This window comes from Glossina fuscipes, unplaced genomic scaffold (genome assembly GCF_014805625.2).
Source record: "Glossina fuscipes isolate IAEA_lab_2018 unplaced genomic scaffold, Yale_Gfus_2 59, whole genome shotgun sequence".
Taxonomy (NCBI): Eukaryota; Metazoa; Arthropoda; class Insecta; order Diptera; family Glossinidae; genus Glossina; species Glossina fuscipes.
In genome coordinates this window covers 1,148,752-1,174,549 of record NW_023998431.1, presented here as the reverse complement: position 1 = coordinate 1,174,549, position 25,798 = coordinate 1,148,752, and the positions used below count along the sequence as shown (strand labels likewise).

Genomic DNA, 25,798 nt, shown 5'->3' with positions numbered 1-25,798 from the left:
TTTCTTATACGAATTTCGGGAAAATCGATTTCAAGTAAATGTAGACTTTTTCTTGCACTCTTCTATGTATTCTATGCGACGAATGGATTTAAAGGCAATGGATAGGCAAACACATAACTGTTGTTTGTTTCCGAAGATCCGTATCTCGTTTTGTATCCCATACCACGTGTGTTATAGGGCATATTAAGTTTGTGCTGACGTATATAATACGCGAAAGAGCTTTAGATTTTTCATTATACCGATCATTTTCTGAATCGATCTAAGCCTGTCCGTCCCTCTGTTCGTCTGATGTCTGATGTCTGCTCATGTATTCGCGTGTTCGAACTGCAGGCGGCAATTTTTGAGATATTTTGATGAAATTCAGTACACTGATATATTTTGACCTAAAGACGAACGGTATGGAAAATGATTTGGATCGGTCCGCTTTTTCGGCCACACCGTTATCAAGCCCTTTCTTGGAAAGTCACTATATGCGAAAAATTGGATTTTTCAAAATTTCTCGACAAAAGTGGCTACCTAATAGTATTTCGACATTCTGAATTGATATGAGAACGTTCGACAAGGCGCGGCAATGTTTTTAACCCCCTCTCATATAGCGGAAACTGAAATTCATATGATAAAAAGGTTATAATATTTAATACTTCATAATGAAAATCACATCGCAGCAGTAATTTAAAATAAAAAAATTAACTGTACCAAATTTTGACCATCTCGTCCTACTTTTTGGACCCTATTCTATATATAGATTCTTACGAAAATTGATCCTTTATAAGGCAGGAAAGTCTAAATTTTAATATTTTATGATGCAACTTAACCCGTAATAGTAATTTGAAATAAATAAAATTCACTTTTTCAAATTTGGTCCAACCACGCCTATTCTTGGATAAAACCCTTTATAAGGATTTACACGAAAACTTTGGTTTTTTAGGGCAGAAAATCTAAGTTTTAATATTTTACGATGAAAATCGATCCATAATATAAAAACTAACTGTGCATAATTTTGAATACCTACCACAACTTTTTAATCCTCCTGGACATTCTTATGGAAGGTAAGCCTTTATTTGCAAAGAGATCTAATTTTTGATATAATTCCATAAGAGTGAGTTCATATTTTTGTGTTCTATGGCAAAAATAAGAATTGTGTTAGACAATGTGTAATAGTCGGCTATATGTCTCCACTTCTTTTATAATTATAAAGGTAGGTGTTTGTGTTAACAAATAAATGAATGCCTTTTACGATAATTATTTTTTAAAGTGTATTTTTTTGTTATATATTAGTCGGAATTTGCGACGCATATTACGCTTTTTCAGCAATGCGAAGGAAAGCTCACAGGTTGCAACGTGTTGTTGCAACCCTGCCTTGAGAATGATGGAGGTATTCTGAGGAATTCAGCTTTTTTAAGGGGATATTTCCTAATCAAAGAGTCTAACAAATATGCCAAATTTTGAAATTTAGATATTGTTTGGCTACTCTTCATCTTTATAATTTGTCTCAACTTTATGACGCCATACAAGACATTTTCTTACTTTTATTAATTGCTCCCTAATTTGGAATTCGTCTTTTATACAATAAACTTGTGAGGCAGGTTTCTGCCGCCACTCTAGTGCCGGGGCTAACAAACTAGAGGTATACTTCTCACAAGATATATATTTATCGCTTCACTCGTTATGAAATTTTATTCTTTAGTTCTTTACTGTCTTATGCACTAGAGAAGAAAACACAAAAAAAGAAAACTACTTTTTCGCTCGACGGCGTGTTGGTCGGTTGGCTGTCCACTTCAGAAGAATAGTCAGTGCCTCGACTCGGACAACAACGGAAGTCACCTGTTTCGGACTTCGATCAACATTGCTTTTGATAATCTAACCATATCCCAATCAGAAGATAGCTGTTTTCCGATTTGATTTCCCCAATCCCGTCGTCTCTCATCCAACTTTCTATTATTAATACAATTGAAGCTTAATACTAACTTAAACCTAAAACTCTTCCTTCCGATAGGAAGGACGTGTGAGGTCAAAAGAAGGAACGACTTTGTCTCCTCACAAATAAGAAAATTTGTACTAAAATATCGTCTTTATTACCTTTTTCATTTTTTTCGAATTAATATAAACTCTAAATTAAATAACAAATCCTACAACATAAAAAGATTAAAATTAACACAAAATAAATGTAAATAATTTGATTAAATAACTTTTAAATTTAAAATAAACCATTTTTGTTTTTTCTTCTACCTTTGTCTTCTTTTTGTTTTATTTGTGTGTGTATATATACATTATCATATTATTTGAACATTTCCCCAAAGCCTCGCAAAGTTTCGTAGGAATAACGCATTATTGTGTGGAAGCCCTTAGTGAAACCTTAATTAAAGTATAAAAATGAATGAAAAACAAAAGGTAAATATATAATTTATTTATTTTTTTGTTTGTGATAACAAACTAATTAGCGAGAACATTAAATTTAAACCTATCATATGCCAAAATAATATCGTTCATCGTGCACGTAATCATCCCCATGCATTTTTTCGGTTATTCTTCGGATACATCTATTGCCATCTTCCTCGGATAGTTATGCTGCTTACATTAGTTTAGTTTTTTTTTTCTAATTATCAAAGAAAAAAGTCGACCATTTGCTAAACAGAAACATCTTTACCCGCAATGTGTTTGTTATCACTAAACACTTATCGATATCACTCATAGCATAATATCATTAATCGGTTAACACTAGCTTTACTCTTTGTGGTAAAGAATAAGGAATTGGGAAACTGAGCTAAAATCTAAACAAATACAAGTCGTTCAGTTTTGTATATTGAAAGATTCATTTATTTAAAAAATGGAAGTAGATGAAGAGGAATTTGAGATGCCCTCATCCAGCAGCAAAGGCGAGAAGAAACGTTTCGAAGTGAAAAAGGTATTTACATTTATTTTGGCAATTTTTTTGACGGTTAAGTTTCTTGTATAATTAGCAATGACTTTGCATATTTATTATAAACAATTTTAGTGGAATGCCGTCGCTTTATGGGCTTGGGGTAAGTGAATGCTGCATTGATTTCTCTGAAAAAAAAACAAAACATAACCTTAAAAATGGTTTATATATATACATATATACGTATCTTCGTAGATATTGTTGTCGACAACTGTGCTATTTGCCGTAACCACATCATGGATTTATGCATAGAATGTCAAGCTAATCAAGCTTCAGCTACTAGTGAAGAGTGCACTGTCGCTTGGGGCGTTTGTAATCATGCTTTTCATTTCCATTGCATTTCCCGCTGGTTGAAAACACGTCAAGTATGCCCCTTGGATAATAGAGAATGGGATTTCCAAAAATATGGGCATTAGTAGATAAACGGAAGCTGTTTAATTATAGTACTTGTAAGAATGTTTCTTCTTTTTTTTCATTCTTTTTATATTTTGTTTTTTTTTTTCTAAGAAAAATTACGCATCTTTCATAATTAAATTCAAATACTAAGTACATCAAATGTAAAAAATGATCCTATTTAAATGGAGTTACATTCACTCAGAAAAGCAAAACTTTTTAACCCAAGTCATGTATAAAGAAAAGTTTTAACGAAACAGGTTTATTAAAGGAAAGTAGACAAACCCATACAAAAAAAATTAGATTTGGATTTATGTTTGAAAATAGAAGTTTTGAATCATATATAAGATTTTCCTTTTTTTTTAACCGATTGAAAAATGCCTCCCCATTCCTGAATATCTTGTCTTATAGTATATAGCACGTGTTTGCGTTTAATAGATAGTTGATAGCAACAACTTCAGTAAAAATAATTAAAATTTGACATAGTGTGTAGGAGTTTCCTCTACCAGCTTCTATATTCTATAATTTTATCTTTTAATTATAGGTGATAAATAGTGAACTTGACTTTAGTTCATAATTCTAAAATATTTATTAGCAGGAACTATAACTTACAACGTTTAAGATTAATTATGGAATTAATGTAAACTCTCATACAAGCTTTCGCGAAACCGATAAAATATATTTTGACCTATCTACTAACATGTGCTCTGCTAGAAAAATATTTTGCATTTTATACATATATTTGCTCGATATGATGAATGCGAAGATGTAAAGTCGTGGTTATCAGAAATTTTTTATTAAAGTACACCATAAAATCTGTATGTCTATATACAAAAGTCAGGAAATTATATTCCGATGGTAGAGAAACTAGAACTAGATTTTCATACTACACTATGCGAACTGTGGAATTTTCATTACAGACACTATACAGCTGTATACTTTCCATTATAAAATAATGATTAGTGCCTCAAGCCCAAGTTTTTTTCACATTTCTTTTTTACAGCGCTGGACTATGCAACGATATCCCTCTCAAAGTTCTTATATTTTGAAAATTTGAAACTATTTTTTTTTTTTTGGATTTGTATTCACTTTATGGAAGGAGACTTTTTTTTTTTTGGATTTGTATTCACTTTATGGAAGGAAACTTGAAAGACCCCTACTAACTAACTATATATATTCTTGAACAGCATCAAATTCTAGATCGGATTAAGCATATCGATCTTCATGATGTCTGTTGTAAATTTTTTTTGGGCGTAAAAATAGAGCTAATGGCTTTAAATTTGGCAGAAACACCCAGAGTTCTTCCACGTAGATTGATAGCGAAAATGGTCCAAATCGGTCGAAGGATACGTCTACCACGTAAACTGAGAATATCTGTCTTTTCAAAAGGAATTAAAAATTGGTTTTTTACTCATGAATATAAATGATAAATGTACAGAAATTTGCACGTGTATTCTAAGGACGATGATATAGTTAGAACCTGTACGAAAATGGGAAAGAATACTCTCGCAATATTATAGCATGTGAAAATTTTATTTTTTTTTTTCCAACGACTTTATAATGCGTATAGGCCAGCTTCAACAACCCTATAAACTCTTGGCCGGTTTCAAACCCGGTATGCACCTACGAATGTCCGTGTGCTCAACTATGTAGCATTTCTAGTAAACATTCTCCCGTTTGCAAAAATGAAGAGAACAGACTACAGGTGTGCAAACGAGTTTGAAAATTGGGAAAAATCTTTAATTCTTTTTTGTATTTTGGATGGGTAAGTCAGTTTATAAGGTGCTCGCGTGTATTTTACCCATTTTTTCATTTGAAAAAGGCATTTATTGAGAAAAATTGGTGCAGTATATATTAACCAAGACTTTTCCATGATTGTCTACAACATTTTACCATATTTCTGGTAATATGGCGATGCCCTGTGGAAAGAACTAACAATTTTGCGGACCCGCGTGCCATCCAAGCCATGGTGCATCGGTCTGAACAAGCAGTATTCACAAGGGTAGACACCTGGTAAGTACGCTGGGTATGGATGAACTTCCTATTCAAGCTGCAACCATGTATTCCTGGACAACTCTTGCAACAAGTGGTCAAAATGGTATTTTCAGTGAATTTGCTATGTAGTCATTGTTCCTCCTTTTGGATCTTCCCCATCGCATGTAAACTACTAGAAAAAATTGATTCATCAACTGCTAATTTGTATTCGGAAGTTTTTTGAGATACTGGGCTGTGTTTTCGTCCAATAAATTTTGCAATTCATTATTTTTGAGCATTTTTGTTCGACAATTGGGATATGGGGATGGAGCAGCATTACCATGAGCTTGTCTGATGGGCTTCGGCAGTAGGTTTCTTTAAATTAAACAACGAAAGTTATGAAGGACGAGAATGCAATTTTGAGCACTCCATGATTAGCATCAGTGTACGCTGAATAACTTGATAATGCCAAATGGGAAACTGTTATTCTACGTAGACGAAGGTGGAAACCACCGAATTCAACCGTTACGTACGCTGATATTTCCCATTTCTTTATCATTTTTACGTGTAAAAGACGCTGGCCAAGATACAAATTCCTAGCACGTTGAGATATTTGGAGCAGGTACCATCGAAATTCTAATTGATTGAAAAATTCAACATTTAGTCATGGATTAATTTTACTATAAAAAAACATTCGAAAATTAATAAAATTTATTATCAAAATTCCAAAAAGCCAAAAATGGAATGCACTGTAAAAAAAAAAAAAAGAGTTGGATAAGTGATAATACGTCATAGGTTTCGTTTGATAGAAACGAGATACAAGTGCCTAAGTTAAATAGACTTTTGCAAATGAAAATGTAGACTTTCGTGCTTACAAATGTAATGCATTCACGTTTTGCACAACACTGTCAAAATGTGCACACAACTGTTCAAATGCAATTGCATAAATTTTTGCTCGAAACAGGGGAGTGGCAATGACCGAAAAACAAATACAATTTGTCTTTACAAACTGGCCGCCCGCTTACAGCATGTTATATAAAATTATTTTCGATTAAAAATAAAATAAATATGAAAAAAAAAATTATATTAATATATATTTCTTTTACATTCTCTACACGCAATAATATAAACAAAAAGAGCTACTAAATAATTCTACAAAAGTTGTATAAATAAAATAATAATTTTTTTTTGCAACAGAGATAGAAAGACGCTTAAACAAAAAAATTAATTAATTTAAATAAAAAGCAATAACAAAGTTCATCGTATAAAACATAATTGAATCTTTTTATACTTAAATTAAATAATTGCAGAGGAAAAAGGTCATGTATGGAAGATTTTTTTTGTTTTTTACTTTTATTTTATTCAATTATAATTATTAATTATAATAATTTCTTAAAGTGCTGGCATTTTTATACTTATTAGTTATTATTATTTTTACTTTTTACATATATAAATGATTATTAAACAATTTTTATAATTTCTTTTCTAATTTTTTTTTTTTGCTTATTTTTTGTCTTACTTACTTACAACTATACATCATATGAGTTCGATTGATTTCGTTTTTCTCAGCCAGATTCTGACATTGTAACCGGTCGTCTCTTTTTTTTTTTTTTTTTTATCCAAAATTTTTGTGATCTCAACTATCAAATTTGTCACGAAAACCATAACCATTAAAAAAAAGATACCCTATGACGGCTTGCGGCTCACAATACGGCTGTTCATTTCTTAACGTTTACATGATAATTACCATTATTACTGTTGCTGTTTTTGTGGTTGTAGTTGTAGTTTCTATATATCTCTGTTAAACTATTATTACAATATTCATCATCATCATTATCGTTATTATTATTATTTATATTGTTATTGCTGTATAAACTTTGTCTACAGTGTTTAAGTTTAAAATTTCCATCTGCAAAATTGCCGAAAACAAAAAAAAAATAAAAATAAAAAGGGAAAAGTAAAAATACAAATTAAAAATTATTATTAGATTTACAATTATGAAATTATTCTAAATTCTTGTTTTACCAAAATGCAGTAGTACTGAAATATAGATAATGTATATAAATAATATATATATATTTTTTATAATATATATGTATATATTTTATAACATATATTTATTTTTATATTTTATAATATATATATACATATACATATAGATATATATATATATATTAATATATATTTATTATTAATATTATTAATAACTCAAAAGAACAATTTCTCTAAGCATATTTAATATGAAAATTAACGATATGTCCCTCTAAACCTGTTTTATCTAATAATTTACACTTTTCTCCGATGATCAATCAAACGAAAATCTTTAATTTTGTTGGGAATACGTTTTAAAGATTCTTAAAAAAACTGAATTATTTTGACAAATTGTAATTATATCCGCCTATGTTAATATATGTATACAATCCAAGCCAAAAAAAAAAAAAAAAAATGGGACAAAGAATAGGTTTGGGAAAAAGAAAGTTGTCTTTATTATATTCACACACAACAGATTCCCTAAAAACACTTACTTTTATATACCCAGCACTTAACCTAAACTTTGTAAAATGAAGAAGTTCGCCTTAACGGATCGTAGAGTATTATATTATATCCTTGATTAGCGTAAAATTCTAAATCGATTTAATCCTGCTCGCCCGAGACAAAGATTAATATATAGAAACCTGAAGCTGTTTTCAGTTTCATCTGGAATCGAGCTTAAGATTAGCGAAGCGAAATAAATATGTTTCGATCGATCAACCAAATCTGGCACTGACACGCCCACTTTCTTGCATTTTCAATTATCTTGATGAAAACGGGCAAATCTTATAAACTATAAAATCTGTCTGGGTATTACTTTTCAATTTGTTAAATTTTCCTGATTTATAGAAGATTTTCCTTTTTTTTTTTGAAAATTATTAATCGAATCGATCAACAATTACATTTAAAGGTATATGTGTAATCACATATAAATCAATCAGTAATTGATTTAAACTTAACGACCTTAAATAATTTGAAATCATATTAGCAATCTAATATCCAAACACTCCAAGCCATTGAAATTGAACAATTCAGTAAAAGCGATTTACCATTAAATAGAAACTATTATCGAAATCGTACGCGAGTGCTTTAATAGGAGCCGCCCATCACGCATAAAACAAAAAACAAATTATTTTTTAATATGCAATCCGCCTTAAAATTTGAAATTATCTTCCTTTAAGCCCAAACTTAATCAAGGAGCGGTTGGCGGTTCTCATTATAGAGTTATCATACGAAACGAAAGAGAGAAACGTTAGGAGCTCATTATGGGTTGATGGTACTCGATTGCCTTCGTATCGAGTTGGGCTTCTCGTTCGTTGCAGTTACAATGGAATATATATTTATGATATTATCATATTGTGATGTCATCGGTGTACGTATAACGGAACAATGGTATCGAGTACAGCCAACCCAAAATACAAGGTCGATGCCGAGTTTGCTCGATAATCAGAACCGTAAACCGAACCCCTTTAACTGCATATGACAAAAATACAACTCATAATCCATCCATCAGTTCTTGTCCGATTTTCTCCTAAAATTTTATTTTTATGAACATAACAAACTAATCTCATGTTACGCATACTCTGCCCTCGATGAGTATACGAGTATATCGCTAAAGAGATCGACAATGTTAACTGGTCAAGAATCATAGATTCCGATTATGCAACAGAGAGGGATAGAGACAAATAACTGAATCGCTACTGAATTATTAATGGGTTTAATCCTAAGGACGACACTTTAGAAATAACAGCAATGGAGCACATATAGAGGCATTCTTTCTCAATATTTCGTTAATGACTGGCTTCCGCCAGAAAACTCTTTTCCCGACCTATACAGCATTGGAATACAAAAAAGAATTTTTTTACAAAGGTGAGAATAAAAAATTTCTTTGATTTGCAACTGCTCAAAAGTAATTTAGGAGAGAACATCTCTTCATTCATAACCTTTTTTAGTGCTTTTGAAAAACGTGATCAACATTACTTAAGAAGTAATGATAACCTTAGAAACATAATTTTTTTTACACGAAGATTTTACTTTATTGTGTTTCGCAAAAATGTTATTCGTTATTTGAAACAACATAGTCTGAGGATAAAATGATGACAAAAAAAAACAAGTTAACTTTCATGCATGTCACATGGAGTGAGCGCGGCCGATTTTTTCTATTTTCAAAAAAAAGTTTTTGTCGCTTACGCGTGTGTGGGCGTTGTAAGCGTGTCCTTTGAAAAGTTTAAGTCAATTGTAAATTTTTTTGGGCAAATTCTCTTTCAATTCATATGCGCACACAGACAAATAGGCAGATGAACGGACGAACATATTAGGTGCATTTCAAATTTGAAACTGGCCAAGAATTTGTATATCTTATGGGGTTTGTAGAGCTTGTTTCGGCACCTTGTAAAGTTATTGAAACAAAAATTAAATTTTGATACGCTATAATATTGGGTGGGGGTGGTGAATTTTTTCCAATTTTGCGCTAGCATTAGACCATCGGCCCTATTGTATATGTTCAAAATCTTGTACACTTATGTTTTGTACTTTGCGAGTAATGAGTAGAAAGAACCAATTTTTAATTACTTTTGAAAAGACAGATATTCTCAGTTTATGTGATACTGTAGACGTGTGCTTCGATCGAATTGGTCCATTTTCAATATCCAACCTGCGTGCAAGAAATTCCATTGCGTTTGTGCATTTTTGAAATCGATAGCTTTTGTAGCCAGGAGAACGTTTACAATAGACATTACACAGACGGGGAGGTAGACAGGTGAACACGCTTAAATCGATGCAGAATTTGAGTTTTATCAAAAATATATATACCTTATGGGGTCTCTGATGCTTTCTTCTGCGCTTTGCACACATTTTCATAAAATGAATACATCCCTTATCCTTCGGTGATAGGTATAAAAATAATTAATATTTATTTATTAATTAATATAACTATCTGAACGGGAATCGCATCTGAGAAATTGAAACTAAAAAGCCAATACCAATGACAATAACAAATATACTAATCTCATTATTCATTTTGCAATACATCCAGATATATGTTCTATGAAATTTTATAAGGGGATATATTATCAATTCAAATTTTTTTTATTACCTACACCACTTGTGCGACGATGTTACTGTTCTAAGTTTGTTTTCCAGAAGAACTTGAGATACAGCCGCGTTTTTATTACATCAATCGATTCAGATTCGTTTCGTGAATCGATCTAAGCTTGTCTGTTCGTCTTACATTTTTGTATATAAACGAATGGGTCACAATTTTTGAGATATTTTGATGAAATTTGATACCCTGGGGTCTGTTTTGGCTCAAAGAAAAGCATTATTGAAAATAATTCGGCCACTGACCACTTTTTCGATCACTTGCTATATAACGGCCTATTTCAAAGTCATTATATAAATAACTGTAACGTGGTGCAGAGTATTTAGTGGTTTGCCGTGCCCCACTACAGTATTCTTACTTATTTCATTTATTTTAATTTTTTTTTTTTTTCTTTTTTGTTTGTTCCAAATACTCTTATTTGTTTTGAATTACAAAAAAAAAAAAAAAAAAAAAATAAGCGAATGAAGCAGAAAACGTAAATATTGAAAGTTATATTAAATGCATCATGATCGATGCGGGAACATGTAGATTTGTTATGCATACAATAAATAATTAGCATAGATAAAGTATAGTGTTTAGAATTAAGTTCAAAATTTCTTTTTTGGAATTCACATTTATTTATATGCAATTGAAAATGTCAAAATTATATCTTGAATTGTAATTTTTGTATCCATCATATTTAGTGATCGTTATGTTATGTTAGGTTCGTTCAACATTTTGAAATACGTAACGAACACCTACCTACCCCACAAAGGGTATACACTTTTGTCCAGCGTGAATAGGAAAAGTTTGCTTAACTATTTAACTGTTTACCTGCTTTCCATAAGCTTAAATTATGCTTCAGAATGAATTTGAAACAAAAAAAAAAAAAAACCTGGTAAGTTTAACCTAGAATATTGTCTAACAATTTCATTCGATTTGATTCAATTCGATGTATATATATGGCATATACGATACGCTAGAGAAATCATGTCGATTCACTTTGCAATTAAAGATCGTACAAACAGACATTAAAAAATTTGACTCAACGTACATAACATTGTTTTTTCTTTGTGTACTTTCTTAAGTCAAAAACTCGATGTTGATCACATAAACGCGAATGAAAATTGATTAAGAAACAAAAAAAAAAAAAAAACATTTTTGAACGCCAAATGGGCGTAACTAAAAACTCACGTAGGTGTGCAAGTATATAAAAAAATTTTTTTGTTTTAAATAAATTTTTAAATTAATATTTTTTAATTTGCAAAGTACCCAGAATACAAAAAAAATTGAGTTTTTTTTTATTTAGATTTTTTTTCTAAAAAAATTCTCTTGCTGATAAAACATGATAACTGAACACGGTCGAAATGGAGATTAGATTATTTGATTTTATTATTCTGTATCAGGTATAGGGCGATTCTTTTTTTTTTTTTTGGAGGGTTGCGACGGGCTCCCAACGCGGTTAAATCAAATCCAATAAAAATTAAAAATTAATATACTAGGATAATTTGTATGATCCGTATTCTCCATATTAAAGCCGTCAACTTTGTCAAATTTCTGGTTGTTTGGATATTCAAGTGCCGTCTTGATAAATTTCTTTCTTTGGTAACAGTTGTGGCATACAAGGGATCAGATGTGAACGAATAATTTCTCTCATATATCTTCAATATTAATAAATCCACAACGATGGTTCGGTAACCTATTAAGATACAAAATTAGTTCGATTGTAAAATTTAAAAAAAAAAAAAAAAAAAAAAAAAAAAATAAAATAAATAAGAAGAATCGCTAACGTAACAAAGTGGATAGAGGGCGCTTATAAACAACCGACAAAAATTCAACGAAATTTCAAAAATATATATAAAACATTTTCAACTATGCTTAAAGCAAACCGCTTAAGTCGGTTAAAACGCTCAATTGAAACAGCTGACAAACATAACAATGTGTTTAATAAATTAAATTTAAAATAGCTCCGTGTACATATACGTTTTATGTAGTTAGGTGCATGCATGTGCGTATATATATATATATATATATATATAATTTTCAGATGTCTTAGCGAAAGAAAGTATCTAGGTTTTTTTCTTAAATCATGTTAAGTCATCTGGTCACAGTTTATGGCTAATATAATTTCCACTCTAACAAACAGAAAATTAAAAGGAAGAGCAGGGGGGAAAAAAGGCAACATTTTTCCTATAATCTTAAAACCTAACTTATGTACATATAACTGCATGTACGTACAATGAACAAAATATACTGTTTTTCGTATTAGCACAGCAGTTGTTGTTATGCTAATGTTAATATTATGTATATATACATATATATGTATATACTATGCAGTTTATATATATATATATATATATATACGTATGTATATATAATATCCAGCAGGCAGTTAATAATTTAATATACTATTTTGAAAGAAAGATGAAATATTTCTTTTCCTTTTTCTTTCTTTTCTTTTTCTTTTTTTTTTCGTTTTTTCTTTTTTTCTTTTTGTAAGTTCAAAAGGGCGGATATATCGTTTTTTATGACTTCGTTTTTCAATCTCTTTATGTACCAGAAACTGTTGCACACGGAAAACTTTATACATATAACGGTAGTAATTGTAATGCCGGTCAATGTGTTAAAAGATCGTTCGATTTTTTTAAAGTTATTACTGCTGCTGCCGATGTTGTCGCTGATGTTGTGGATGATGTTATTGTTGTTGTTGCTGTTGATATTGTTGATGTTAAAGTGGTTGTGAGACTTAACGGTAAATTGCAGCTACTTAGACTGTTAACTGTTATACCGTTATTACTGCCATTATAACTAGAATTTTGGGGTATAGAGCTACGGAGAGGAGAAGTACCCGGTGTCGAGGGATTGGACGAAACCAACAGATTGCGAGCAAATGTTGGTGCAATGAGAGCACATGACCCAAAAGTATGCTTGGGTATGGCTTGTGAAAGAAATATTGAAGCTGTCGCTGCTGCTGTTACGGCGCTTTGAGTAGTGGTAACAACAGCAGTAGCAGTAGCAGCAGCAGCACCAGTAATATTGGCTGTGCAAATCGCATTATTTTGTGTATGATTAGAGCCAAAGGATGTTAAAGGCAAATGAGATGATCGAGCTGTGTGATTTTTGAATATACTTGAAGGAGTTTTATGCAGAATCGAACTACCGGAAGAAGTTGTTAAATTAAGTGGTTCTTTTAATGGTTCGTCCAGCGAAAAAAGACCCGCATTAACACCGCTACTTTCGATACCACTATAGTCTGATGTAAATGAAGGATTCGATGCTGTAGACGTAGACAAAGGTGAACATTTTGAAGCGGAAGCTTCGGTAGAGGAAGTCAATGATAGATTCACCAATGAGGTAGACGAAGTGTCTGAGCTAGTGTTTATTACTTTTGCAGGATGTTGCGTGGTACTGTTCTTTGTGGTATTCGAGGGCGTTTGCAGTGAGGTAGATGATGTCGAATTATTTAGCGGACTATCATCGGCATTCGTTTCGTCATTAGTAGTGGCGGCAGTTTGTGGTGGAATGTCTATGGTATGCGTTTCATTACCAAATATTAAACGTAAACGTTTTTTTTGTGGAGTTAAAGAGGTAACAGGTAAATTTATCGATGCAGATTGTGGCGATTTAGATGATTTCGTTTCTTTGGCTTCATGTTGGATCTCCTCCTTATCTTCTTTTTCGTCTTCATGTATAGTTTCATGTAAATCGTTACTTAAATTATGTCTATGATGCCTGCGATGACGATGATGGCGATGGTTTCTTTCCTTTGACTTATGGCGCTTTTTGCGTTTCAGTGGCATTCCTTCTTGATCTTCGCATTCATTACCGTTTTCAGTAATACCTTCCATACGTAAAATTTCATATTCAACTGTTTCCGAATGCGATGAACCCCTACTACAGATAGAAGTACCAGTAAAGCTACTGCTTTCATCGCTTAAACTAGTACCTGATTCAATGACCTCATCCAAAATTGGTGAACGTTTCATCCGCAAAGTAAGCTTAAGACGTCTTTCGGGCGTTTTCAATAGAGGTTCCGCTTTGAAAGCATCGTTTTCAGTGTAAGTTTTTTCAATCAAAGAATTCCAGCTGTTACTACTGTTACTATCATTGCAACCGAAATGGCGTTTCCCTAACGATATACTGCTACCGCTACCATTACCACCACCACCGGTAGAGCTACCGCCTAGAAGAAGAATTTTAGCGTCGTCACTGGGACTGTTCTTTCTCCCTCCGTTGCGCTTGAGTCTCGAATGCTGCTGCTGCTGTACATCCATATAGTCGGAATGTCTAGCTTTGGAATTTACTTTGGCCACTTCTTCAAAGGAGTTCATTAAATTCTTTTTATATCCAGGACTATTGTTCAGTCTAAAAGTATTTAAATATCTACCGCCTGCTTTCTCGTAATCATCAACGTTGTCGTTATTACTATAACTAACACTAATGCTATTGTTACATCTATAACCGTCACCTACTTCCCTGTCGCTTTCCACGAATTCGCCTACAAAATTTTGTTTCTGTTTTGGATGCGTTTCATCTGCAACTACTAAAACTTCACTTATTTTGCGTTTATGATGATGATGTGTTCTGATATTGTTAAATATAACTGATGATGCTGCCGCTGCGGTTGTGGTTGTCGTCGGCAGCTGTTGCTTAATACTACAACTATTGTAAAATTTACTATGGTGACAGTTTACGCTGTTTTTATTAATTTCTTCGGACGCCGTCATATGATGGTGTCTTAGTGTACGTGTTGTGGATGCTTCACTACCTGTTAGAGACCTGACCGATTTGTGATTATGCGAAAGATTCTCACCTGGAGGATTCTGTTCGTATAACAGCTCATCGCTTAGAATATCCTTTCCGCTCTCTTGTGTTTCCAATGCTGGAATAACAACGAAATTTTCTTCACTAGCAAAAGAAGAAGCGATTGTTTCTGCTGTTTCACCTTTCATAGCCAAAGCGGCGGTCGTGGAACGTGTGTGACGCGTTGTAGGCTTTGTCGTCAACGCAGTTCTTACGATTTCTGCATTATTCCCTTTAATGTGAGCTGAGCGTCGTAAAGCTCTGCGTGCTCCATTGTTTGTAGCTAAAGCCCCTGCTTTAGGCACGTCGACTAGGTTAGGTTTTGTCGTCTGTCCTCTTACATTTGCTATGGCAACAAAATCATCCACAGACCCCGAAGAGATAGTACTACTAGTACTGTTAACACGAGCCGATTTCCTTAGAGATTCTCTGTGAGTACGTGATTGCGACTCCTCTAATTTTAGTTGCGATCCTGCGATAGATAAACTTTCGGGTTGACTCGCTGGTTGTTGTTGATGAGAATGCAAATGGTAATGATGATGGTGATGTTGTTGTTGATGTTGTTGCTGCATAGCATTCGCCATAATCATTTCGGCATCATATTTCGTCATACCTTTTTGTCTCAATTCTTGCATTGTCAGCGGAGTGACAACCACCGCGGCTGACTTTTTCATACCCTCCCCATTTAAGAAGCCACCACTACTCAAGTGAGCTTCCACTTTCTTACCATTGTTATGCTGAGCATTGTTGAAATTGCTACTATGATTCAACTGCTGCATACCTCCATTCACTGCAGCGTGGCTAGTGTCGCCTGAACAACCATTAGCGAGATCTATATTTGTTGAGTTAATTGAATTGGCTCGACTCTTGATGCGATTGATGCGGTTGTCAGTTTCTCTTAGACGATAGCCACTACTGGCGCTGGCCTCACCCATTAAACAGGCACCACCCAGTCCTAAAGCTAACGAAGAATCCATACCGATTTGGCCACTACCCCTCTTACCAGCAAAAGCACCTGTACCGCGCCTTTCGCACGTTTCGCACTCACAGTAGCAATTACCATCACCAAAGAAGTCCTCACCGTAAAAGCAAGTAATCTCTTCACCCACTTCAATATCGCGTAAAACCTTAACGCAAGCTGTATCGCGACCAGTAGCAACAAATTTGCAGTTGGCCCGACAATCGTGGTTGATGTATGCGGCTGGACCTAACCACAATTGTGCACAATTTTTACGACAGCTATACATAACGGAGAAATCGTTTTTGCCGGCATGCAAAAGGGCCGCCTCCTCTGCTTCCGACAATTCAGCTATGCAGCCTACCAAACACTCAATTTTATCATTTTTCGACCATCTTTTTGTGGCACAGATTTTTGCCCCCTTCTGGCCTTCCAAAGAATAGCGGTAGCAGGCTTCAATAACAAACCCACTATCCTTATCAAACACTCGCAAATAGCGTATTATCTGAAAAGAAAAAAAAAAAACAACTTTGAAGAAGTTCAAGTTTATTACCCATTCGACTAATTTTCCACTTACATGATCATGCAGTCTTTTAATGGAAATTTTATTTTTGTTCTTAAAACTTCTTGGCAACCAAGGACCGCTAAAGATTTTCTTAACGGCCACCTCATAGTTTTGCGTACATATAAACTCGTCCACGATGGCTTTAAGTTGTGCAGTATCAACCTTAAGCGGGCGATAGCGTATGTTCATTTTGTGCGTTTGAAAACCCAAATGGGGATCGAGTATAAGCGATGTGGCCAAATCATCATTTTCGGACAACTCTTTCGGTGTCATCCCCGTAGACTGAGACAAGCGGGATACAATACTATTGGTGGAACCATTGATGCCACTAAGTGGTAAATGGTAGCCGTTGGTGTTGCCATTCGCGTAGAGGCCATTGATTGAGTTCGATGCTGAGGACATTGAGTGTGTAAGTGTAGTAGTTTTGGCAGTGACACCACTCAATGCAGTATTTGGGATAGTGGCAGTGGCAGCCGTTGAGGAATTCGCGTATTTACTAGCAGTTTCACTACGACGGCTGTGATGTGAACCAACAACCATTCTGTTTGACAGTCTAAAATCAAAAGTGGGAGGACAAGAATAACGGTTTAAACGATTTGTATCAAGAGAAAAAGGGTGAATTCTTCACAGCTTAGGATACTACTAGAGCTGGCATAGACCCAAAAACAAACTCATTTTCATGATGATATTTAACTACAGATAACAAGGCTAATGACAAGATTTCCAGAGTTGATGTCATCAGTGAGACATCAGTGTTCAAACCATTGTTTATACATGTCAGTTGGAAAGCTGTTATAAAGTAAAGCAAAGAAATTGTCTTTGATATTCAAATTTCAAACCGTTTAAAAGTTCATCCCCAGTCTGTAACGTATGCAATACAAAAATTTGAATTTTTTTTTTTTTTTGCCATACACCATAGTTGCCCAGCATCGTAGCTTCATGAGCGGCACTGACAAAAAAAAAAAAGAGTTGTAGGTTATGAGGGCTAACAATGCCTGGGCAGGTAAAAAAAACGTAAAGAATATCGTTAATATATAAACGCTATTTAAACTCTATTAATTTTCGTATTTTTTAAAAAATCATAAATATCAATGCAAGAAATCTCGACAACCATAGTAACAGCTGTTATCTTAACGACTATTTTAAGAAAATAAATTAAATAAACGTGAAGAACAGCTGTTAACAGGTTTATGGCAGAGTTGTATTGCTTTGGGAGTTATACATATGCACACACAATATTAAATCCAGTGCCTTGGGCATTTTGTTGCATTATAGAGGAAAGAAATTTAAATTCGTGAAAAAAAATCAATATAGACCAAAGCCCCTTTATCAAGTTAAATAATTATCGATTAATGTACCTACATCCGAAACCAATAAACCTACCACAGCAACAAAGGAAAAGGGTTTAAGAGTATATTTAAAAAAGAATATATTAGGAAATTTCTAATAATATTAAAATAAGAAATACTCAGCTGATTTTTAAAGACATGAAACACATAAAAAGTTTTAAGCACATGCAAACATGTATACATACAAGGAGCACATGAAATAAGAACCGAAGCAGCGAAGATGTCAACAAAGAAAAACCCTAAAAATCAACAAATCGTCTGTTATTTGTGAATACATACTTGTCGTCTCTCTTCCGCCAATGAATATTTCTATAAAACGACAAGTAACAGCTGTTTCTTTCACACGCGGCGAATTTATATTTTAAAAAAAAATGCAATTAGGCATGAAAAAAATTGAACGCTCGTCGATATGCAGATGAAAAATGGCGGCGTCCGTCCGCAAATTAACTATTTGCTTTTTCTTTACCTTTCCTTCTAATAAAATTTCAGACATTTTGTTAATTTACTGGGGTCATTTTTAATTACCTTTGTTTGAGAAAATAGTTTTCATATAGCAAATCTTAAGTGCCTTTGCTTTTCGTCTCAATTTCTTTTCAGTCGATGTTTTTTTTTATTTCAACTGAAGCTGCTCTTCTATATAAAGACCTTTTCAAGTTCACATTTCCTTGGATTGATTCTTTATATTCTCAGTGTTTTCTATGCTTAACAATTCTGTCTCATCATTAGCCAATCTCGTAGGTCGGTTAACGCTGTTTGGAATTCATTTTGTGCTGCTTAACAATTATTTTTCCTTATAAACACCTTTTCCACACAAAGAAACCAACGATAACGATGTAAGCGATGTGGCTTCACAAACACGTCTTTTTGCACACACAGAAAATATAACAATAAAAAAAAAGTTTTTCTTCTTTCTGAGCGAATTCTGGACGTTATAGTCGTCGCCGTATGTTTCGTCTAATGCTTTTTTTTTTACTTTCCCCTTTCTCCGTTTTTGTTGGACAATTCGACTGCGAAAAAGTTGCGTTATATTTATTCAACTAGCCAATCTTAATTGTTACACCAGCTCAAGAAAATATTTTCTATTTTCCTATTTTGAAATTAATTAAAATTCAATTGGTTTTACCAATTGATTATGAATATTAACAGAACTCTAACTCAAATTAATATAAGAAATTTATAACTTTTTTTTCACGATTGCTAAACACACATATATTTCAGTTTTCTTGTGCAAAAAAAAGTACGAAAATAGTTACTATAAACAGTGTTGCCACGAGCACACGAGAAATCCTTACCATAGCAATAATTGGTTAATTTGCATAATCTAAGCAGCTTCAGCTACTGTTATTTTACAGTTAGACATAATAAATCAATGAATACTCTATCACGTATATTTCAAATTAAATTATGATTTAAAGTGAAATAACGCTCTACTGCAAAAAAAAAGGTAGACGACTTTCACGGTCAAACAAAGTGAAATAAGTTTTGCGATTTTATTTATAATTTTATATGTTTATATTATTTATAGTATATATATTTGAAGAAGTTTCGCAATCATAAACAACAATGTGAAAGACATTTATATTAAACGGTAATTCCATTAATCTTTTTTAAATTCTCTAGTTCTATGTTCCTGATTTATGTCCGTTGAACCTTAAATCAATAACATTTTGGTAAACAAAAAGATTTACGTTCTATCTACTTTGCATTTTCAAAATACGACAATTTGTACTCTTCCTATCGTAATTTTATATTAAACAAATTGTTTAATGAAAGTGAATTCGAAATAATGTGTAAAATGCGTTACAAAATCGTAAAAAATAAAATAAAATGAAAAAATTAAAATGAGCAAAACAGCGTTGTAAAAATGTAGCCAATCTTCAAGATTGATTGACTGTTAAGTAACGACATGCAAGTTACAAAATGTCAATTTTACTTAGGAAATTTTTCAATCAGTTTGAGTTGAAGAAACGACGTCAGTTGTTTGATAAAATTCTCTTGTTTAAAAAATTAAAAAATTTTTCTGTCCTTTTAAATTCAAAAAAAAAATTTTTTTTAATACATTTTTATTTTATACCATGACTAATGTAGAAGAAATTACCGACGAAATACGTGATATATTTTGTCGTTATAAAAAAAAACAAAAATCAGATCTTTTGAATATGTTAAATGATGTACGTTGCTGTAATTGTAATCATAAATCACGCATAAACGGAGTTCATAACCAAATGCTATGGTACGCATAATCGATAAAAAAAATTGTAAAAGTTTCGCTGTTGCTGGTCAATTTATATTTCGAGTTTTGTATTTAATTGCAGGTTTAAAAAGATGACACGATTTTATCAAATTGGTTTCGGTGTGCTTAGTTTCTTCATAATTTTTGGAACTTACGTACTATGGTTAACCAGTTATTACAATGAAGCTCGTAATTATGGAGGAGAAAGTTCCACCAGGTGTTTCCTTTGGCCTTTCAGTAGTTGTCCTGTTGCTTTTTAGTATATCCAATTCTGCAAGAGCCATAACCTTAAAGGAAATTTTTCCCAAAGGACTAAATGAAACATTTTACATACACATTATACAATCTTATTACATAATGACTTGCAAGATTAATTAGCGATTATTTAATAATAAAAAAAAAATAATTTTTATATTAAAGACTTTTTTATAGTTTTTATGATACTTACATAGTTGCATAAATGATGGTCCACAATGCAAGAGTTGGTTTGGCTTTTCTTGTCAGTACGATGTAATCATGCTTTTTCCAAACAATTTCAGTATATAGCCTAATCTGGTTCTTCCAAGTAATATATTCGATTCTTTGCATATCTACATAACGCGCTAGTAGGCAAATACGCATTTTGCGAGATAGTTCACTGCCGATGTAACACTCAATCATAAGCAGATAAATCGCATCATCTATTTTTCTTTTTATCTAGTAAAAATTTTGGCGACCACTATTTTCGAGTTTGATCTCCCCATATAACGACTTATATTGAAAAGTTCTAATATGGAAAAAAGCTGCAATTTTCAAAATTCCTTGGCAAAAATTTGTTGAGTAATTTGTTGGTATTTCGACATTCCACAATTAGTGTGAAATTTTTCGCGATTACGGAATAGATATTTAGAGATAGTAAAGAATGTTTTCATACTAATATAGCGAGTTCAGTTGATAATGTGACCACTTTTTACACAACAGGGAAACATTTTTCAACATATCTTCTCTAATAGAAGTTACACTTAACTATATGAAACTTATACTAAATAACAATAAAAGCTTTGGTTTAAGAGTCTATTGGATAGACATTGTATATATGCGTGTATATATAATACTAATTCTTTGTGTATGTGATAATGGGATTCTCAATGGATATGTTGAAAAATTTAATAAAACTTCTTCGTAACACGGAGCCCTAGAATTTCAGGATACTCTTTTGAATTTACCAAATCGTCTTAGCTTTTTGAATGACTTGCGGCTCATTAGTCAAGTGTGTGCCTTTATACTTACTTACTAATCGAACGGAAAATCGTTAAAATCAGATTTAAATCTTGCACTGCTTTCAATTTATTATTTTCCATTAATTTAGTTAGTAGCATTTCACTTATTTATATTAGATATTTTGTGAGCTCACAATCTCTCATAATCAATTTTTGATGCGGTTTGCAGTATTTTTACATGGGACCATATTCGTACTTCTGTTGACAATTCTACACCAAATTAGTGAATCACTTAGAGAAATGCTCGTATATATTTAATGACTTTAGTCGTATATCATGTCAATGTAACAATAAAAAACTAAGCGAATTTGAATTACATTCGATTTCGTGAGAATTAATATATAGCGTAATTGTTTGAAAATTTTGCAAATAACCATCGGATGCAGCAGTCAGTTGAAATTGTTCGTTGGTAAATTATGTTGGTTGTTAGTTTTCATGTTTCAATTTTCTTTTCTTTTGCCATTTTATGATAGCTTAAAAATTTACTTAGTGGTAGCAGGTCAAACAGGTGTTTGCCGTTTTTGTAATAATATGATTTAACTAGCAGTTAGTACATGATAACCGAAAGAATGTTGTTGCTTAAAAAAAAAAAATAATAATAACCACTAGAATGCACGCCCTTAAATATTCCACATCATTTCGCTTAATATAGTTATTCACATAACGATTTTTCAAAATAAGTCTTTATAGTGGATATGGTCGAAAAAGTAGTGTAATCCAAAAAAATTTCAATAGCGTTTGTTCTTAAGCTAAACACGTCAGCGTACCTAATTTCGTCAAAATATCTGAAAAATTACGCCATGTAGGTTGAACACAAGCAAATAAGCCGGAAGGACAAACTTGGAAGCAATTTAGAGAATGATTCTGCAACGATTCGAAATCAAAGGATGGGTCTATCTGAAATCCTTCTAGCCGTTGCATACATCCGTATTAACTTGATGTACCCTTGTACCACGTAACCCCAATTGATGCGAAGCATAAAAAATTCAAGGCGGCAAGGAAAATAAATATGTTAAAAAATTCAATAATCAACTTTTATGTAACAATGAAAAAAATGTAATTTAAGAGATATCTTATTTGAACTACTGAAGTATTAATTAGGTTAGCATTAAAATTTGTTTTGAAAATTTATCAAAATATTCGTTCAAAAAGTACAAGTTTTTTAAGTTAAAATAAAGTAATTTAATAAACACCAAAAAACAATGATAGCAAGATATCCTTTAATAATCCGACGTTTTTACACAAAGAAATTTTCTTAGATAAAACTTATGAAAATTTCTCTTGAGCATCACTATTCATTGCTAAGCGAGATCCTATTAATGATGCGAATATTGTCGTAAATGGTAACGCCATTCAGTCTGTTAAACGTTAAATGTATTTAACTCATTAATTACGTTGTAGTTCGCGAGGAGTTTTTAACAAAGATGTACTCTTTAGAAAAATTGAATGAGGAGCACGGCCCATGGTAGATTATTGGATTTAACTAGGTTAGTGGTCTGACGTCGGATGCATACACATACACAAATGCCAGCATAGTGTAATTCGTTAAACGATTAATGGCAGCCAGCTCATAAGTTGAGGCCTTTTGAGGAACGTTGCTTGAAGCTTTGCAGATTACGAATGTCCTTACATAAAGCGCTCAAGTGTGTGACATTTAGTATTCCGAGTGATTAGTTTGGGGTCTTCGAAATAGGCACGAATATTACCAGTTAAACTACCCGCCCTTCATACATTTACATACAAAAACTTTTACTCATAACCATTTATTCATGTCCCAAATATCCGACACTTTCTATTCCGTAGGTCATTCGCCGTTAGCGTCTGATTATCTTCAAACAACTTTCACACTCGGACAATGTATTCTTCACTCGTTGACATCCGATAACCTGTAATTAACTAATTGTTTACAATTTTGGGGATGTGGTAGGACAAATAAGTGTTTGGGACGAATATGCGATGATTTATTCCAGGTTTTAGATCAACATCTTCTATGTGCTGACAATTACAATTTCTTTCCTATTGTGGGCGGATTTTTGTATTTATTTATTTTTTTTTTCATACTTTTATATTTGTATATAAAATTTGACGTATACCATTGGACAGCACTATAAAAAAATATTAAAAAAAAAAAAAGTATGCAATAAATACAGTTTCAGCTAAGAGATTTATATGAAACGACAGTCAGTCGATCGATATCTGGCCAGAGTCGCTTATAATAAATAAATCGTTAAAAGCCCAACTTAACAACTTAAATGGTAACGCCATTCAGCTATGTTAAATGCCCAACTTAACAGACCAAAGGGATTCAATTCTGTTAAATAACAAACAAAAGAGATTCAATTCTGTTAAAATGCAAAGCCGTCGGCAAAAACACATTGTTAAAATGCAAAGAGCAGTTTCACCGGAAGTTAACAAAAAACAAAGGCAGGAATACTCTACAATTAAAGAACGATTTTTGGGGAAAGATTTTTTTTAACTATTAATAATCTTGATTTTAATATAACCAAGAATTCTTTCTTCTTAATATGAGATTCCACTAATGTTTTGTATAATAATTCCGTCCCTGTTCGGCATATATATTTACAGCTTTGTAAACAAAAGTTCTTTTTACACATTTCTTGTTTATGAATTTTTAGATGCTATATAATTCTTAATTGAATTATAAAAACATATAGATATAAGACAATGCATTTTGCGTTAAAGTCAAAAAAGTCAGCTTTTTGTCGGTACTTGCTTAGCAGACCATTATAACCTTTGGCATTTAACGTGTGCTGATTTATTGAAATACCGGCGGAGGTTGTTGTTTTTCAAACTCCTCTTAAAAACTTTATTGAATCGGGATTAGGATCAGAAAATTAGATTAGTCTTTTCGGTTAGTTTTTATATAAATGAATATACAGCAATAGGAAAGTTTTAGTTATTAAGTGTATAGTAATTTATATAAAAACTACTTATATTTAAATATAAATAGCTTTATTTATTTATTTATAAAAATACATATAAAAGAAATTGTTATTCTTTTTATTAATGGTTTCTTGATTGTTTGCGATTCTTTTTCTTTGACTTGGTCTGGTCGCTTTTGTTCTTCTACCATCTTCCTCTACATTTAATTACCATATTTAAGTTGTTAGATACTAAATATCCTAAAGTTTTCACTTTCACTACTTTTCCTTTTCCTTTGTTTTGCCGACGGCTTTTCATTTTAACAGAGTTGGATCTTTGTTTGCTGTTAAGTTAGCCTAAAAGTAGACCGCCATAATTTTTTTTTGTTATCAAATTAAACAATGCAGTACCTAAATTCACTGTTAAAAAGGCAAAGCAGTATTTAAATTATCTGTTAAAAAGGCAAGGCCGTCGGTAAATTCTGTGCTATTTGCAGAAGCAACGTTAACTTCTATGCTAATTTGCATAACCAACGTTAAATTCTCTGCTATTTGCAGAGCCAACGTTAAATTCTATGCTAATTGCAAAGCCATCGGTAAAACAACAAAAAGTAGCAACAGCAGCAGTGAATAAAGCATATAAATGATTAAATAGAGCATATTGTGGCTTTTCTTTCCTTTTTTAACTTTATTGAAAATGTTTGTCGTTTAGTGATATCATCAATTGTTTTGTGAAAATGGTTCGAAGCGCAACACTTTTTCACCATTTCCACATACCTTGCTTTGAAGACTCGTTTTGCGAATAACTATGCTAAAGTTTAGGGTGTTTAATGTTGGTCCATGCTCTATTTTAGGGGTTTTACTTGTTTTGTTTACATTCGATTATATGAATACGCCACTTAAGGCTATTTTTGCGGTTAAATGTTCAATGAGTTCGATAAATATTTATGTGAATATTTGTATTGTTGACGCATCGAGTGGTTCATTGACAAGTGTGAAAGTACTTTCTAAAATCGGTTTCGCTTATACATTAGTTTTTAAATGGTTTCGATTCCAAAGGCTGGGAACAATCTTGACAAGTTAGTTTATTACAGGCTCTCTCTCTCTCTCATGTCGGTTCTCATGAAAATTATAAATCCCATGGTAAGGGAAAGAGTCATCCTTTTTCTCTGTACGTATAATCCCGTACTTGTTCGTTCTTTTGCGTACCAAAAACTCAAATCTATCAACATGTGTATAATTGATTTAATTTTCACAATATCGAGGGGAAGAAGGATGGAAATTTGTGATGCCCTCTCTTGATATCAACAAGGCCTATAAGTGTGTTGATCTTACTAAATTCTGGAAAGTAA

The 25,798-nt window shown here is 32.5% G+C and overlaps 3 protein-coding genes across 4 annotated transcripts; 2 read left to right on the top strand and 1 right to left on the bottom strand.

The window, feature by feature from the left end:
• Positions 1 to 2,699: 2,699 nt before the first annotated feature.
• Positions 2,700 to 3,612, top strand: LOC119637363 (RING-box protein 1A). Its single transcript, XM_038033341.1, has 3 exons — positions 2,700 to 2,905; positions 2,996 to 3,023; positions 3,116 to 3,612. The coding sequence occupies exons 1-3, from the start codon at positions 2,828 to 2,830 to the stop codon at positions 3,334 to 3,336; spliced, it is 327 nt and encodes a 108-aa protein (XP_037889269.1). The 5' UTR covers positions 2,700 to 2,827; the 3' UTR covers positions 3,337 to 3,612.
• A 9,219-nt stretch (positions 3,613 to 12,831) lies between these two features.
• LOC119637290 (histone-lysine N-methyltransferase Suv4-20) lies at positions 12,832 to 19,261 on the bottom strand. Of its 2 annotated transcripts, none has more exons than XM_038033224.1 (3): positions 18,598 to 19,261; positions 16,736 to 17,512; positions 12,832 to 16,663 (listed from the first exon to the last, which is right to left on the bottom strand). In XM_038033224.1, exons 2-3 carry the CDS (start codon positions 17,261 to 17,263, stop codon positions 13,013 to 13,015), a joined length of 4,179 nt encoding a protein of 1,392 aa, XP_037889152.1. In that variant the 5' UTR covers positions 17,264 to 17,512; positions 18,598 to 19,261; the 3' UTR covers positions 12,832 to 13,012. The 2 variants fall into 2 exon arrangements, with proteins under 2 accessions (XP_037889152.1, XP_037889151.1); XM_038033223.1 differs by having other exon boundaries at positions 16,736 to 17,276.
• Positions 19,262 to 20,147: 886 nt separating this feature from the next.
• LOC119637426 lies at positions 20,148 to 20,565 on the top strand. The gene is made up of 2 exons (XM_038033447.1): positions 20,148 to 20,305; positions 20,388 to 20,565. Exons 1-2 carry the CDS (start codon positions 20,148 to 20,150, stop codon positions 20,563 to 20,565), a joined length of 336 nt encoding a protein of 111 aa, XP_037889375.1.
• Positions 20,566 to 25,798: the final 5,233 nt, after the last annotated feature.

Bases quoted from the DNA above. Each gene is read 5' to 3' on its own strand.
- LOC119637290 (XM_038033224.1), bottom strand. From the start codon at position 17,263: ATGGTTGTTGGTTCACATCACAGCCGTCGTAGTGAAACTGCTAGTAAA. The intron at 16,664-16,735 runs GTAAGTGGAAAA...TTTTCTTTTCAG, and splicing joins TTAAAAGACTGCATGATCAT to ATAATACGCTATTTGCGAGT.
- LOC119637363 (XM_038033341.1), top strand. From the start codon at position 2,828: ATGGAAGTAGATGAAGAGGAATTTGAGATGCCCTCATCCAGCAGCAAA. The intron at 2,906-2,995 runs GTATTTACATTT...AAACAATTTTAG, and splicing joins AACGTTTCGAAGTGAAAAAG to TGGAATGCCGTCGCTTTATG. The intron at 3,024-3,115 runs GTAAGTGAATGC...GTATCTTCGTAG, and splicing joins CGTCGCTTTATGGGCTTGGG to ATATTGTTGTCGACAACTGT.
- LOC119637426 (XM_038033447.1), top strand. From the start codon at position 20,148: ATGACTAATGTAGAAGAAATTACCGACGAAATACGTGATATATTTTGT. The intron at 20,306-20,387 runs GTACGCATAATC...ATTTAATTGCAG, and splicing joins GTTCATAACCAAATGCTATG to GTTTAAAAAGATGACACGAT.